This window comes from Argentina silus (assembly GCF_951799395.1).
Source record: "Argentina silus genome assembly, chromosome: 8".
Classification (NCBI taxonomy): Eukaryota; Metazoa; Chordata; class Actinopteri; order Argentiniformes; family Argentinidae; genus Argentina; species Argentina silus.
Genome location: NC_139662.1, coordinates 18,297,136 through 18,313,082, shown reverse-complemented (window position 1 = coordinate 18,313,082; position 15,947 = coordinate 18,297,136). Strand labels below are relative to the sequence as shown.

Genomic DNA, 15,947 nt, shown 5'->3' with positions numbered 1-15,947 from the left:
CTCAGGGGGTCCATGTTCGCTTGGTCTTAACCAGTGATTTCGGACATGCATGCAAATGATAACTTCACTCTATTTTTTGAATATTGAGATTCTGTCCCCCATTGTAGGCATTGAACTGAATTGAATCTGAATCCTGCAACACTGTCTTTGACTATTAAATGAGACAACCCCCAGATTAATATTTCTCCAACAGCTACATGTGCTGTTGATCAGATTTCTATCTCATGATACGAAAAGTTATTATAAACCTGATTGATTTTCCCTCATGACAAATCTCTGTGTCATCTGAGAAGAAGGTAATTTCTGCCTTAAAGGTAAATTATGAGGATGGACCATTTATAGACGTAAACATTCGATGAGGCTTGTTCACCAAATAATTTTCTTTGCAACTGTTGTTACCTGGTGCCTATAGGCTAGTAAAGAAGCCATTGAAGACCATGGACGAGGGGGTTGTTGACTGGGTGGAGGTTATACAATATATTATGTTCAGCAGGAGAGGTGGAGGTGGAGGTAGAAATCCAAGTGCAGCCTCATTGTAATGCATGGAATGGAATGAGAAATGCTATCAAACACGTGTTTGATACGATTCCTCATTCCGTTCCATGCATTACAACATTCCTCATTCCGTTCCATGCATTACCACATTCCTCATTTGCTGTGTGACCCAAGGTGGGATGTATGGCTCAAGGGTCTCTGTGGGAGGGATTGATCTCCCTCTAGTGGTTACAAATATGAACCCCTTAAATTAAGCGATTAAACTATCTCATCCATTTTATTGCCAACATCATATTGTATTTACAGTACAGTGCTTTGATTGAAGAGGTTTGATTGATAATTTGACAAACATGTAGAAAGGTGACATAAATGATAGTTGACGTCAGGCGGTGCGGACCCTCACAGGAATAATAAAGTTATTGTATTGTATTGTATAAATGTAATGTATCATTATTTAAAATGTATTTATCTTATTTTACTCACTGAACATACAGTTTATTCACAGTTCATAACACATTAACATATTACTTCAAAACCAGTAGACAGAAATACAAAATGACATAAAACAAACATCAGTTAGCTATATCAAGACAGTGTGTAATAAAATAAAAAATGTATGAACATGGTATATACTGATGGATACTAAAATATATATACAACAAACATTGGTTGTAACTTGTGACATTAATTTTGAAAATGTGTATGATAAAGTTGCTGCTCTCCATAACCTTTTCACCTATTGGATAACCCCATCTCTGATGTCAGCAGGTTTAGTTCTCATTCCAGTCTTCCTGCGCCATTCCCTCCTCTTCCTTGCTGATGTTCATCTCTTTGTGCCCTGCTTCCCCCTCCTCTGCTACGGACAGCTTAGCACACTCCATGTTCATGTGTTCACTCTGTTGTAGCTTCTCCTCCCGGTCCAGTCGCTGGTAGTTGAAGTAGTTCATGATGAAGAGAAAGATCCCTGGTGCCAGCATCATGATACCGCACGCGTAGTACATGTGTCTGTAGTCCTTGGAGATATCCACCAGCGCCCCTGCAGGGACAGCAAAACAGCACTTGTATTGTCCTTGGTCAGCTTCTTGCTTAGCAACTAGCTTACAGCTCATATCTTCCAACAACACATACAGTACACTGTACCAGGATTAATACTTCCTTCACCCACAGAGGCCCTAAATATGTACAAATATCGGGGAATTTCAGTGGTAAATTCACTCACCTGCGATTGGAGGACCAAGAAGCACAGGGCCACACTCGATGACGGTGACAAGGCCTACAGCGCTTGAGAACCGCTGTGCTCCAACCAGATCCATCAGAACCTCAAAGAGCAGCGCACACACCATGCCGAATGCAACACCAAAGAAGACAGCATACACTACTAGCCCTGCGTACCCAAATGAAGATGCCAGCAGCGGACACATTAGGTGACATACACCGTTGTACGCCACAGAGAAGCTAAAAAAGTACTGGATCCTGGGCCTGATCCACTTGGTGTTGGCTAACATGCCAGTCCCTGGTCTGGCAAACATGTCCACCAGGGCAAAAATGGAGAGCAGGAGGGCGGCGGAGTATTTATCAATCCCTTCATTCCTGGCATAGGGGGCCAGGAAAACCACAGGAGCAAAGAAGCCAAAAAACATGACCACGTTACCTACGAGGTAGATGAGGAAGCCTCTGTGTTTGAAGAGTGAGAGATCGATGAATTTATTCATCGTTTCTGCACAGCCCCCCTTCTGCTTCTGTTCCTGTTCACTAAGAAGGGTAATTGTGTTTCTGTTATCCTCGATAACATCTTTCTCAGTGGTTGTTTTATTAGAATCTGTGGCGTCGGGAGTCGAATGTGCTTTTATATTCACAGGTCTCATCAGAGCCCCGGCAACACAGCAGTTTAATACTATGGCTCCCAGGATGAAGAAGGCTCCCCTCCAGCCAAAACTATCAAAAAGGAACTGATTGAGTGGAGCCAGAGTGCAGAGGAAGACTGGACTTCCTGCCATGGCCAGACCATTTGCCATTGGCCTTTTGACCAGGAAGTACTTTCCTATTATTGTAAGGGAGGGCTGTAGGTTGAACGCGAGGCCAAAACCTGGAGAAAGGAAAAGGTTTCGTTATCGATCATCAATGATTTACCTGTCTCACAAACATCCCAAAAATGTCAGCCAGAGTACAAATAGTTTTCAGGCTCACATTCAATGTGCTGTTGTTTGTTCAATGTGCTGTTGTTTGTTCAATGTGCTGTTGTTTGTGATCTACTCCTCTCAGTGTGTAGCAGTTTATTTGCATTTCTCCAATTTCTCCCCTATCTGATAAGACTCTTGATTTTTCTGAGTGGAAATGTCTAGATTATGATCGGATTAAGATATTCCTAACACTGTTCAACTGCTGGTTAGCATGTCATACATTATACACTATCTGGGTAATCACAAATTACATTTTAGGCTATATCATTGTAATTACAGTCATTACTCTGATTGGACTGTGCCAAATTCTTGACCTGTCAGAGAGAGAAAGTTAGAGTTATCCAAAGTAACCTTTGTGGGCTAACATGAACACTGGGAGGCCCCTTGTGAAGGCCTGGCCTTGGGATGTCCCCACTGACCACCTCACTGAGACAAGGGGAGAGCATCAAAGGAGAGCCCCCCAGTCCATTGACCTCACATGATCAGAGACTACTCTTCTCTGTGAGGGGGAGGAGACAACTTTCTGACGCACGTGACAGGACTTTACTCCACAACCAACCAACCCTCCCCAGTCCCCACCCAGTCAGAACTAGAAATAACTACTTTCTACAAACATTACACAACAGAGTGTGCCTACTACAAAGAAACCTAATGATTGCTTGTGAATATCTTTTTTACACATTCAAGTTACACACATACAGTAAATAGTTAAAAAATCATAAGAGACAAAATGAAATGAATACCTCCAATGACTCCAACGCATAAATACAAATGCATAATCGTATTGCCAAAGGAGGCAGTTACCATAGCAGCCCCAACCATAACCCCACCAGCCATGACCACAGGTCTGCTACCATAGCGATTGACCAATATACTGCTCACAGGACCTGCAAAAATAAGGAGAGGATGTTGATTATATTCAGATGCAATTACCTATGACAAATATATCATATGTTCAAGAGAGAAGTACGTGCCATTAAAAAATATGATTGTCTTTTTCAACAGTAATGAATAACAAACTGTAGCCTATGAGGCAACTGAATAAAGCAATGAATCAGCCGATATGAATACATTCATACACACAGTGATGTATATTAGCACATAGGCCTACAATACTAAATTAGTCATGAAGACACACACAGCATGCACTTACCTCCTGCATACATAGCAGCAAGCATGATTGAGGACACCCACGCTATCTCGCTGTAGGAGACAGAGAAGTACTTCTGGATCTCCTTAAAGTAGATGGTGAGAGACTTGGGGAAGGCATAGGAAAACCCAATGGAGACGAAAGCACCAAGGACCACAGCCCAACCCCAGCCTCCATCTGGTGGGGTGTACCCCAGGTTGGTGGTCGCCGCTGGGGGCATTGTGTGTTAGTGGCTGGGCTGTGGAAAGAGTAGGAATTGTTTAGAAATGTTGCCTGTATGAATTACACAATCAAACTTAAGTGTGTACACGTTTTCAAGCTTTACAAATCATCATCAAATACACATTAATATAATTAAAGATATTCGTTAAGTCTTGTCTTAAGTTTTAGCTTACCTCTTTCAGTGCAAATGTAGAATCAGGAAAGTCACATGTGTTAACCGCGTTTCTTTACTTTACTTGACTAGTTTGCCTTCACAGACCCTGGAACAAAGGGTCACAAGGGTTCCGCCCATACGAACTGTACAGTGCATAGTACGTGTGTGTGTGTGTGTGTGTGTGTGTGTGTGTGTGTGTGTGTGTGTGTGTGTGTGTGTGTGTGTGTGTGCGTGCGTGCATGTGCATGTGAGAGACAGGGGTTGGGGGGGGTCATGACTGGACGGTCCTAGATATTGCTAAAGAAAAATGTAGCCCAACCACATTCACATGTTGTGAATAAGGCTACTGAACTAAATCTGCAATCTGATATAGCAAAATCTGAATTGCATTGGTGGAGGGGGGTTAGGGGGGTATACCTGTATACGAACAGGTACACCCATTCTCAATCTAAAATATTATGTAGTTCATCAATAACATGTAGACAATCGGCAACGTGCAGCTTTTAGCTGTCAAAACTAAAACTCGCAAAACACGTTTAGTCTTCTCTGAACTGTAATGAATCAGACCAAGGATGATTGACGTCCCTAATTAGATGCTGTCGCTACAATGTTAACATTCCTGAACCAGTTGTGTAACACGTGAATTGTATTGGATCTCTCGGTCATTGAGGGAACCATACTAGCTTGATAGCCTCCGAGCTGCTCGGTTCAGGACGGACGTAGCGTAGATAGGCAAAAAAAAACAATTCCACCTGGTAAATATTGGCATTGTCTGTTAAATCTATGTATTTTACCAGCTACTTTGTCAGGTAGGCAACAATGGTTCACGAATACTATGCTTACATTTAAATCAGTCGCATTTTCTATGCGATAGAAGTCAGACTCCTGATTGATGATTTGTGCCTATATTTTATTTCTCATCCACCAGACACCTTGACTTAGACCAATAACTTAATTGAATGCCCTGGGTAAGATCCAGCCTAATTGTCTGCAGTGTTGGGGAGTGGTTACACTACATGTAGCTCAACTATTAGTTTAACAACATTTTGCAGTAACTTGGTGGTAGTTAAACGTAATTCAAATCTTAGTAATGTTTTCAGTAGATAATTATCTGTTTGCCATGTAGCAGTGTACTGAGCTACTGTACTCTACATGTTTCCAAATAACAGTAAAATAAATAGGAATTTAATTCCAGCCCTTGAACTTCAAATTTCCCTCCCTTCCCCTTTCTTCCCTCACTGCTCCTTGTCTCCCCACTTTGCTCAACCTCACCTGTTTTTTGATCTCAGAGACATTTGATCGCATTTCAGTCGCGTAACTCCTTTTTCAAAGTAGCTTTAGTTTGACAAACTACATTTCTTTCAAGGGTAGCTTCAGTGTAGTTCAACTTCTTTCCTTGTAAAGCAATAGGTAACTTAGTAAAAAAAAAAATCATTTTTCAAAGTACCTTCCCCAGCACTGGGTATGCATTAGCTACTGTATCTTGAGTTTGCAGATGAATGGATAATGATTTGCATTGATTACCACGTCAGATGGCTAACTAAGCCATTTGCTGCATTTTTTTGTTAAATTTCTTTGCATTTTTGTTAATTTTTAATCAAGCAGTAATTTGCTGCTTCATCATACAGCTCTAGTTTAACATACAAACATAACATCACACTTTATTTCAGCTTTAATCTAGCTAAGTTTAAGGGAGACCCTTCAGATTGCTGGTCTGTGACCCACTGACACAAACATGTTTGACTTGACTTCCCAGGTCCCAGTAGCCGGTCGCAGTGGCACAGGTGACCCTGACAGACAGAATGCTCACTAACCTGAGAAATGTGGTCAGAATGGCCAGCTGTGTGAATTCAAGAGCAGTGATTGGTTTGACACGACCTCTCTGGACCAACTCCACTGACTCCGTAGGTGTCAGGGTAAGAAAATTACCTGACTTCGACATTTTCACAGTAGCCACTGCATGCATTCAATGTTTAATAATATAATATTATACGCCATTTAGCCGACACTTTTATCCAAAGTGACTTACATTGCAGTGAGCACATACATTTCACAGTATATATGGTCCCAGCGGGAATCAAACCCATGACCTAAGCGTTGTTAGCGCCATGCTCTACCAACTGAGCCACAGAGGACCACCATATGCGTTGAAGAGATCCAATTCCTCCAGTATCTGCAGAGAAATCGACCAGGGAAAGTAGACTTTGTGGATCTCCTGTTCCAGCTTATGAAGGAGGAAGGTAATGGAGGCATGTGATTGATGAGAACAATGAGGTGAGTGCTAACTCAAGTTGGAACATAGTCAGCTGGGAGCATTGCAGGAACGTACAAGATCTGTTTGTCAGTCTGTCTTTTGTTATTACCATTATATGTAATTCACCTGTATGCCCTTTCACCTTTGCATAGTGTATAAGATAAGCTTTTATTGTCTGTTTGCACAGATGTGCTTTATGTTGTATGTCTATTACTTACATCATTATGTAAGCTACAAATAGGACTCAGAGTTTCTCCTGGTCTGGTAGATCACACGTTCGGGAAAACTCCTGGTCTTAATGAAGAATCATAGTTTGGGCTAGGAGTCTTTTCTGGCGATGTAACCTGAGCAGGATAAACATGTGGCCCTATGTGTATTGTACTCAAGGCAGCTCATCCTCTTCTCTGACCTTCCCTTTTTCTTGCAGGTTCATGGTGGACTCCCAGCCTTTACAGTCATGTACAATGCAGTGGGTCTTGGCTGGCTAGGACACTTCATGTCGTGGCCATACTTAAGGACCAGCCATGGACAAAGCCTACGCTATCGTTGCTAAAAAAAAGTCTCCTGAAGTGGACGGGATGAGACAACTGTATTACAGGACGCTGTGGGAAGAAAAAGCCTTGACCATGGAGGGAAGACAGACTTAAATTGTATTCAGAGAACACCACACTTTGCTAAATATCAACGTTAACTTGATATCAATGTTAACTGAGTTTCCCCATTGACTGGAACTGAGTTTTAGAGCTTAATCTCCTTTTGCTGGAACACAAGCAGGATATACTGTACACAATGGTATCTAGGCCAAATACTGTTGGAGCCTTACAGTATGTCTCCTTGCCATACCGAAATGCCTCCTATCTGACAGTGTTTGTCTGATGAGTTGTGAAAGAGACTGTGAGGAGCTGGTTTATTTTTGCATTAGTGTTTCATGTTTCTTCTTGTTGGAACATTCAGTAGTCTATGCTCATGTGCATTCAGTCAAGTAAGCATTTTTTTCAAATCACTAAAAACTGTATGAGATGTATACTGTATGAGATCATTGTGACAAAAATATCCATTAGGTATCGTTCTCACATAAATGTTAAGTAGCAAGAAAGCCGGTGTGCTCAAGTGTTTTCCTTTTCAAATGTAATTCCTAACTTTCTTTATGTACATGCATGTTAATAATAATATATACCATTTAGCTGACACTTTCATCCAAAGCGACTTACATTGCAGTGAGTGCATACATTTCAGTATGTATGGTCCCAGCAGGAATCAAACCCACAACCTAAGCGTTGTTAGCGCCATGCTCTACCAACTGAGCCACATATGTGAAGACTCAAACGTCTAATCTCCCATGTCTTGTCCACCTGTTTTCTCAACAACGCATCATTGTACAGTATGAGAACAGCATGCGCTTGACAAAGGTTGAGAGTCGCATAGTGATGATCTATCTTGGTTGTTTACTAAACACAGGTGTGTGGCATGTGACAGATCTATTTTTCTTTGGATCTGCTTTTTGCACCATATGAATTAGGGTATACTATATAATACTGCATAGTGTGGATCAGGCAAATGTGAATGCACATTTAATTTACTATAACACAACAATAATATTAGCAAGGTAGTAGGGTTGGGCGATATACTTGTTTTCACACCTTTATACCGTTTACTGGCGTATTACCACAACAAATAAACGTTGCAGGGGTCTGGCGGGAGCCGTCTTTGCTCCATATATTTAATCTACATTGAAGTGAAAACTGAATTATTTATGCGGTGACTGCTGTATTGTATGACATTTAGCCTAACCAATCATTTAAACTTTACATCCCGATCACAGCTTGACAAACTAAAGTAAACAGTTGGATAGCATAATATGATATCTTAATAAGAAGCATCACACGCTGCATTCGTAATAATATAACTTTTCTCATGTCCTATGTCATATAGCCTATAGGATATCATTTGTCTATAAAATATTGATTTAGTTACCGTTATGAGACTATGCTCTGGGAGTCCTAATTCCGTTTGCTTCTTTTTGAGCTCTCTCTTTCGGGGCCAGCTGTGAGAATGCGGCGGTAATGGCACGGCAGACTCTGAGGGCCCACTCTGTCAGTTGCCTCTAGTCTTTAGGCATTTTGACTGTAGTTTCCAGTCTGGTGTGACAAAGTGCATGGTTAACGAAATGTATGGCGTAATGTTAACTGACAGCCACATATATGTTGTCAGCGAAAAGCTGTCTGAACCCGACAGCAGCACTTTGATGTGTCGGATCCGTGCAGCTGTTAACGAGTGTTTCAGCTTGAGGTGGTGTAGATTAGTTCCCATTAGTGTTCCCATCTCTGTTGCACATTTTGAACACAGTGTGAATTGACAAACAGCGCTTAATTTCGCAGTTTGACAGATAACAGAGCAGAAATATTATGACGGTTTTGAAAAGCACACACCGAGGGCATTTTCAAATCACGCGGGATACCATATTACCGTTATACCGCCCAACCCTACAAGGTAGTAGTCCTTTAACTCACTCTGAGCCCCCCCCCCCTAATTTTAGATGTGAACCACACGGCCTGTGGTCCGTGGACCGCGGTGACAGCAGTTGATCGCAAACAGGGGGGAGTCTGTAAGAGGATTGGTCAGGCGAAGGGCCCTCGGCTCAGGCCAGCCAATTGGATCAAGGCCCTGCACGGGATTAAGTATCAAAACAGTCCGTAGGGTACTTCAGGGAGGTGGTGCACTAGACAACAAATAAGACTGAATAGCTGTTCTATAGCTATAGGACAGAGAGGAAAGTTAATTTGCAGAGGGTTAGACGACAAGAGGAGGATTAGATACCCGTGTCAGGTGAATATTTAATCTCATTGTGTAGCATATGTGTTCTCAAGGTTATTGTGAGCGTTGTCTAGCCAAGCCTTACAAGCAAATCATTTGACCTTCCTACAGTAGACATGTATTGTCTGCTGTTCAAGGTACTCTGGCATAATGCAGCTGTTCTGCGGTTGTATTGTGCACCTTTTCTGGGTGTTATAAAATAATTTGCCATAATTCAGCAGCAAATAGTTTGTTATAATGGGTAGAACTGAACACAGGTTTGTGTACTGCAGAAGCATAGTCAAAGTGTTAAACTAGACTCTAAACTAGGACATTTTGCATTTTGAGGCATAGTGAGGTGTCACCTGTACTGCTCAGATTTCTGTCACATTACAGGAATAGCTCTCCTGACAGTATGTGTAGAGACTTATTATATTATTATTTACATGCCACAACTCTCTCTCTCTCTCTCTCTCTCTCCCTCTCTCTCCCTCTCTCTCCCTCTCTCTCCCTCTCTCTCTCTCTCTCTCTCTCTCTCTCTCTCTCTCTCTCTCTCTCCCCCTCTCTCTCTCCCTCTCTCTCTATTCTGATTTGACGTCTGACATTTATTCAATAGCATCATGTTACATTTACGACTGAATACGGGGACAACTTTGATACTATGACAGAGGAGGTGTTTACACACAATGTGACCAGCTCCGCCCACAATACCAACCAAAACAAGCCCTCTCCTCTGAGGGAGTTGTTGTGGCAGGTAGGTATGTGCCTCTTGTTCCAGCCAGTCATGTGGTAGGGATATTGATATGCAACTCTGTTGGGGGACACGCACGTGAGCAGGATGGGATGTTTTTTGACCTTCCTCATGCCTCCGTTGTCTGTTGACAACAGCTCTCTTTGCCAAAAACTGAACAAGAAAAAAAACAAGTAAAAACAAAATATGCCAAAGCTGGTGGTGTGAATGCCGCTTTAGACAAGCCTTACACTTGCTTGATAGTTAGGTAGATAATCGTGGAAATAGAAACATTACGCCTCTCCTTCTTGTATTTCCTAGGTACCCGATGATTCTGATACCGAGGCCAAAGCCAATACAGGCCCAACTTGCTGCCACTTGGTCGCTTTTGTCTCCAGCCAGTTACGGCCAGGTCAAAGATGGATCGGTTCATCACCACCAGCCTATGCGTGAGTCCCCTGGGAGGGAGGACGTTAAGGCTGTACCGCAAGCTCAGGTACCTCATCACCATCCTTAGAACCTTCCCTCACCTGGCCAAGACACCTGCCCCATCCCTGGACCTCCGTAGCTGTTCCCTGCTATCCTCCCGCCTGCCCCCCAGCTCTGTTAGGACAGGTGTCCCTAAGAGCTCAAAGTTAAAACACAGGGACATTAGCCATACCCCAGAGCACCTCCTTGGTACCAGAGGGGTGAAATATCCCCAGGCTGTCCGCTTCTACTCGACCCCCAGTAGGAGTCCGTTGAAAGCGGAGGCCCCTATTGGGATCTACCAGGACAGCCAGACAGCTTTTCAGCTGAGCTTAGTTCATCTGGGCGAGTCCTTTAATCGCCTCTCCAGGCACATCAATGTTTATTTCAAGAGAAAGGATGCTTCTATTTCTCCTGTTGCCGTTAATGCTGGTGTTGTTGTCTCAAGTCCAGAGAGTCTGCGGCTGAGCAGACCACAGAGGAGAGCTCAGAGTAACACGAGAGCAGCACGAGCGAGAGTCACAGAGGACAAGGAGTCAACAACAACCACTCTGAAATGTGAAGAGAAGCTTGAGACCCCTGCGGGCCTGTCAGAGACTTCTGCACCCCAGGCTTTTCCCGGTGTGCAATTATTTCACATCAGCTCTATAGCCACCAGGTTTGGGGAAAGCTACAACTATGTGGCTCAGCACATCAATTCTGTGTTCTCCAAGGGTCCTGAACATCAAGATCAAGTGGAAGACGATTTGGTTTCACACAGAGGGTCCACCAGGAGGCATAGGAGGAGGACAGCCATACAGAGAAGTCATGTTGAGAACTTGAAGGGAGCTAAACAGGCTCAACTGAAGACTTGTGCAGCACCAGTTCTGAATCCGGGTGCTGAAAGTGGTGATGTATCTAGTAATTGGGAGGAGGGCTACCTTCACTTTGCCAATCATGTGAACAGGTACTTTGGAGCCAAAGTGTCAGACGAAGCCGACCTACCACCTCATCAAAGAAAACGTCTCGTTGTGGAACACATGCCAAGCGATAGGACATATAACAAGCAGTTTTCAACACACTCTACCTCCAAACCTGAGAGCTCCCCACCAGATCTGAAACAGGGAGAGAAACCGCTCCGGCCTAAATCCCCAGGCCTGTTCCACATCAGCAGCCTCACTACCAGTTTCGGTGAGAGCTACGCGCACATGGCCAATCACGTCAACCGTTATTTCAACGGCAGCCAGGTTGCCTTGGAGGAGGAGATGGAGATGGAGATGGAGATGGAGAACAGGGAGAATGATATTCAGAATGAATCTGCTGCTCTCCAGAAACCAAAGCCTGTTTTCTTCATGGAGTGCCTCCTGCAGCCCAGGACTGCGATCCCTAGGCTCCTGGGGGGCTATCTAAAGGTGGGCCCCTGGGCCCAGAACACCCAGGCCAAGCCCACCACCAAGCCCTCAGAGGCCTTATTTAACCGAAGGGTGAGTTGCCCACAATACAGAGAGGAAATTACAGGAATTTACTCCCTATGAAGAGACATTTATATTAGTGGATTGTTATTTGGTTGATGTGTCGGGGTGTTTAGAATTAGCTGAACATCGGTCCCCTCTGCTTTGATCCCTGCTTCCTAGTACTCCAACTTTTTAAAATGAGACAACGTGGCAAGTCTGTAGAATGTATTTTAATGTTGTATAATGTTTTATTGTGTACTATCAGTAATGTGTTTAAATTGACTTTTCAGAGAGGGATTCCTGTATCTCTGAGCTGTTCTGACTACTATCACATCTCCCTCAGGTCATTATGAGCCGAAGGCACGCGGAGGAGATGACCCGTGCCCTGGTGGGAACCCTGGGGCAGGCCTTAACTCCACACAACCTGACCGCCTGTGTCGAGGAGCTCAACGGACATCTCATCCAGCACCCAGCTTGCAAAGTCGTGGTGTGGCAGGTGAATTTTAATGACTGTTCCAGGATACCATACTGCATGTGTACTGTATGCTCCAGGATGATGTCCTGTTCAATTCCGTCTCCAGCCATCAGCAATAAAGTGTCTAATCTTCCAGGAAAAAGCTGCTGTTAAACTGTTGAGACAACGACGTCGCCACAGAGATGACCAGGACGTTCAAAGTATCATCAGGGAAGCCTTGGCTCTTATTGGTTATGTGGATCCGGTCAAAGGTCGTGGAGTAAGAATACTCTCAATTGATGGTGGTGGCACAAGGTACCAAAAAACTGTCTACCTTACTTTTGAGGTGGTAGAGGTGGTATCATACCATTATTTTGACAATGTAACATGGATGTCAATAGGAGTTCTCATTATAGTTAAGCTCGTCATTTGTATAAACATACTGTATGAGAAAATTAATATTGATTCTGAAGCCATTTAGATCTCTTACAGTATTTACCTGTTTAAGACTCCACCCCCCCCCCCCCCCCCTCTTAATTCACTTCCTCCTATGTCCGTTTTCCAGAGGATTGGTGCCACTGCAGGTTCTAAAGCAGCTGGAGGCAGAGACAGGCAAGCAGATCCATGAGCTGTTTGACTACATCTGTGGCGTAAGCACTGGTAAGGGAAGCACAGGGCGCTTCTGACACACCTGCACATGCAGTAGGACTCCGAAATGACCTCAAAACAGCCTTATTAGTTGAGACTAATTCAAGTGTGTGTGCGTGTGTGTGTGTGTGTCTGTGTGTGTGTTGCCCACGTACGTAACAGGGGCAGTGTTGGCCTTCATGCTCGGCTTGGCTCGGTTCTCCCTGGATGAATGTGCAGACATGTACCGTCGTTTCGGCTCAGATGTATTCCGGCAAAACCCCCTTGTTGGCACGGTGAAGATGGGCTGGAGTCACTCCTACTACAGCACTGAGACATGGGAAACCATACTGCGGTATGTGAGATTACAGCTCAGTCAACCTAGCGTCAACAAATGGTTAAAAGTGTTATCTCATAGATGGTCAGTCCTTGCATCTATAACTATCTATATCTAGCTGTCTATGAATCTGAGAGCGGTTACCAGTCCCATCCCTCAGCTGTTGTTTTTTTTACCCAAAAAAGTGGCAGAGTGACCGCTTTGTTGTTAGAATCCCAGATTACCCCTTTAAAGTAGATTAAATTCCGTTGATGTCATCCTCTTCATGGTAGTCTAATACTGGTCTGTTTATTCTTTTATATGATCTGATTCAGGGAGAAGATGGGAGAGAAAGTCCTGATCAAAACAGCCAGGGATGAATTGAGCCCCAAGGTAAGGACACTCCCTAAACGTTGTCAGTTCATTTTAGAATGGCTTGTCATGGATGCTCATTGGTTGAGGTTTAGGGAGATAACTATTGGTTTGAAAAAGCATCAACGAAAAGGCTGATGGTGTAGGTGTGTTTTACTGTACCAAACATGACATGGGCCAAAGTATTGGTTCCCCCTAGTGGACATGCTAGGAATAGCAGGCTAAGATGCAGGAATGGGGACACAACTGTATCAAAGTTGTGGATGGGGGACAACAGCTTACATGCTCTAAAGAGATAATGATCTCCATTCGCTGTAGCCACTGTAAATACTTTGTGATTGTTACTATTGTTGTGATTGTTATTATTGTTCTGTGTGGGCGTTCAGGTGTCAGCAGTCAGTGCAGTGGTGAACTGGGGGACCAGTCCCAAAGCCTTCATCTTCCGGAACTACAACCACACCCCAGGGCGCCTCACCCGCTACGCAGGGGGTTCTGGGTACCAGATGTGGCAGGCTTTGCGAGCGTCATCCGCCGCCCCAGGATACTTCCAGGAGTACCCCTTACACAGCGACATCCACCAGGTAGGACTGCTGCACTCTGATTGGTTAAAGCTTTTCATGTCTGTCAGCATCTATTGAAGGGGAACATAGTCATTTGATAGAGGTTCCTCCTACCCTTGTCTTTGTTTGAAAGAGATATGGGAATCAGAACACTTGATAAAGAATGATACAGTATATGTATGATACTTAGCAATAATGCCAGAGTGAGGGAACCCCTACCACGTGAGAATATTGATGATAAATCACGGCCTCGAGGGCTTTCGTGGGTTACATAACAAATCAGAAAAATTGTGACCCAGAAATCAATGCTTAAAGTATTTATTTTGTGATAGAGTGCGATGGTTTCTGCAACTGCACTGAGAAAGATAATTCCCAAAACTACAAGCGTAGTCATGGGAACGCGTTAGACAAATCTACTGCGGCGTAGGAATATCATAACAGGTGATTTCACTATTATCGTTATTAAACGGCTTCTAACGCCTCGCGGCCAATCACGATGCTTGCTTTCATCAAGACCATTGTTTAATGAAGATTGTAGCTATGGTATAGAGTGAGATAACCCCATCATATACTGTCAAATCAAATGCAGTGCATGCCACACCACCCATAACCTCTCACCATATCTGTCCCTTTGTAGGACGGGGGTATCATCCTAAACAACCCCTGCGCCCTCGCTGTCCACGAGAGCCGTCTTCTCTGGCCTAACGAGCCCTTCCAGTGCGTCCTGTCGCTAGGCACCGGCCGCTACGACAACGCCAAGAGGGGTCCCACCACGTCCACCAGCCTGCGCGCCAAAATCAGCACCCTGATCTGCAGCGCCACGGACACGGAGGCGGTGCACACCCTCCTGGATGACCTGCTGCCTCCAGATGTCTACTTCCGCTTCAACCCCATGCTGAGTGCAGAGGTGTCCCTGGACGAGAGCAGGACATGGGCCCTGGACCAGATGCAGACTGACACCAAGCACTACTTGGATAGGAACGGCTCCAAGCTGAGCCGGCTGTGCAAGGTGCTGGAGGCGGAGCGCACGGGCCGGAGCCGCACCCAGGACTGGGTCAGCGAGAGGGCCTGGGAGATGCAGCAGCGCTGGGTCTGACCTCTCCTTCCTGAGGGCTGGGGGTCCAGGAGCTCACAGTAGGTTATGCCCAGTCATTGCTACAGTGACTATGGCATCATGTTTCCATGAAGTAAGTTAGTGTAGAGCAGTGGAGATAGAAATCGGAGGACGGGCTCATTGTAATGCATGGATTGGAATGACGAATGACGAATGGTATTAAGGCTTGTGGAACAATTAGAACTCAGCTCTCGAACTAGGTATAGTTTCTGTTCTGTATTCAACTGTTGGAACAGATCTGTTGATATCCGAACATACACACATACACCTCTTAGATTGGTCAGTCTGCTTTATGATGATCACCACAGTATGAGGAAACACATTAATGAAGGATAGTGAAAATGCCTCAAGTTACTGCAGCATAAAAATTGCAGTTTGATGACAGTATGATGCATAAATCCTGGATATATGTACTGTATATTTATGGTGAAGAGAAGAACAATGTCCTGTAAATCAAATGGCTTGATTTTGTTTATTTATCTTACAAACTATTTTGACTTATGTCCTCACATGCATTGACCATATCTTGAAGAGATGAATGTAGCTGTATTATATATCATAGTCTATGATATTATATGTTGTGTGTAAAATATGTTTATAAATAAAATGAGATTATTTATTGCAA

At 44.0% G+C, this 15,947-nt stretch overlaps 2 protein-coding genes across 4 annotated transcripts; one reads left to right on the top strand and one right to left on the bottom strand.

Moving 5' to 3' along the window:
• Positions 1-1,265: 1,265 nt before the first annotated feature.
• Positions 1,266-4,045, bottom strand: LOC310808050 (monocarboxylate transporter 2-like; the record flags this gene model as incomplete). Its single annotated transcript, XM_083674747.1, has 4 exons — positions 1,266-1,531; positions 1,715-2,581; positions 3,419-3,562; positions 3,829-4,045. The coding sequence occupies 4 exons, from the start codon at positions 4,043-4,045 to the stop codon at positions 1,266-1,268; spliced, it is 1,494 nt and encodes a 497-aa protein (XP_083530873.1).
• Positions 4,046-9,161: 5,116 nt separating this feature from the next.
• Positions 9,162-15,928, top strand: LOC310808730 (calcium-independent phospholipase A2-gamma-like). Of its 3 annotated transcripts, none has more exons than XM_083675785.1 (10): positions 9,162-9,281; positions 9,865-10,002; positions 10,300-11,909; positions 12,223-12,375; positions 12,491-12,648; positions 12,899-12,993; positions 13,144-13,315; positions 13,612-13,669; positions 14,035-14,229; positions 14,846-15,928. In XM_083675785.1, the coding sequence occupies exons 3-10, from the start codon at positions 10,398-10,400 to the stop codon at positions 15,302-15,304; spliced, it is 2,802 nt and encodes a 933-aa protein (XP_083531911.1). In that variant the 5' UTR covers positions 9,162-9,281; positions 9,865-10,002; positions 10,300-10,397; the 3' UTR covers positions 15,305-15,928. The 3 variants fall into 3 exon arrangements, with proteins under 3 accessions (XP_083531911.1, XP_083531912.1, XP_083531910.1); XM_083675786.1 differs by having other exon boundaries at positions 9,865-10,474; positions 10,895-11,909; positions 14,846-15,926; XM_083675784.1 differs by having other exon boundaries at positions 9,865-11,909.
• The last annotated feature ends 19 nt before the right edge of the window (positions 15,929-15,947 follow it).

Bases quoted from the DNA above. Each gene is read 5' to 3' on its own strand.
- LOC310808730 (XM_083675785.1), top strand. From the start codon at position 10,398: ATGGATCGGTTCATCACCACCAGCCTATGCGTGAGTCCCCTGGGAGGG. The intron at 12,376-12,490 runs GTGAATTTTAAT...CTAATCTTCCAG, and splicing joins GCAAAGTCGTGGTGTGGCAG to GAAAAAGCTGCTGTTAAACT. The intron at 12,994-13,143 runs GTAAGGGAAGCA...CGTACGTAACAG, and splicing joins CATCTGTGGCGTAAGCACTG to GGGCAGTGTTGGCCTTCATG.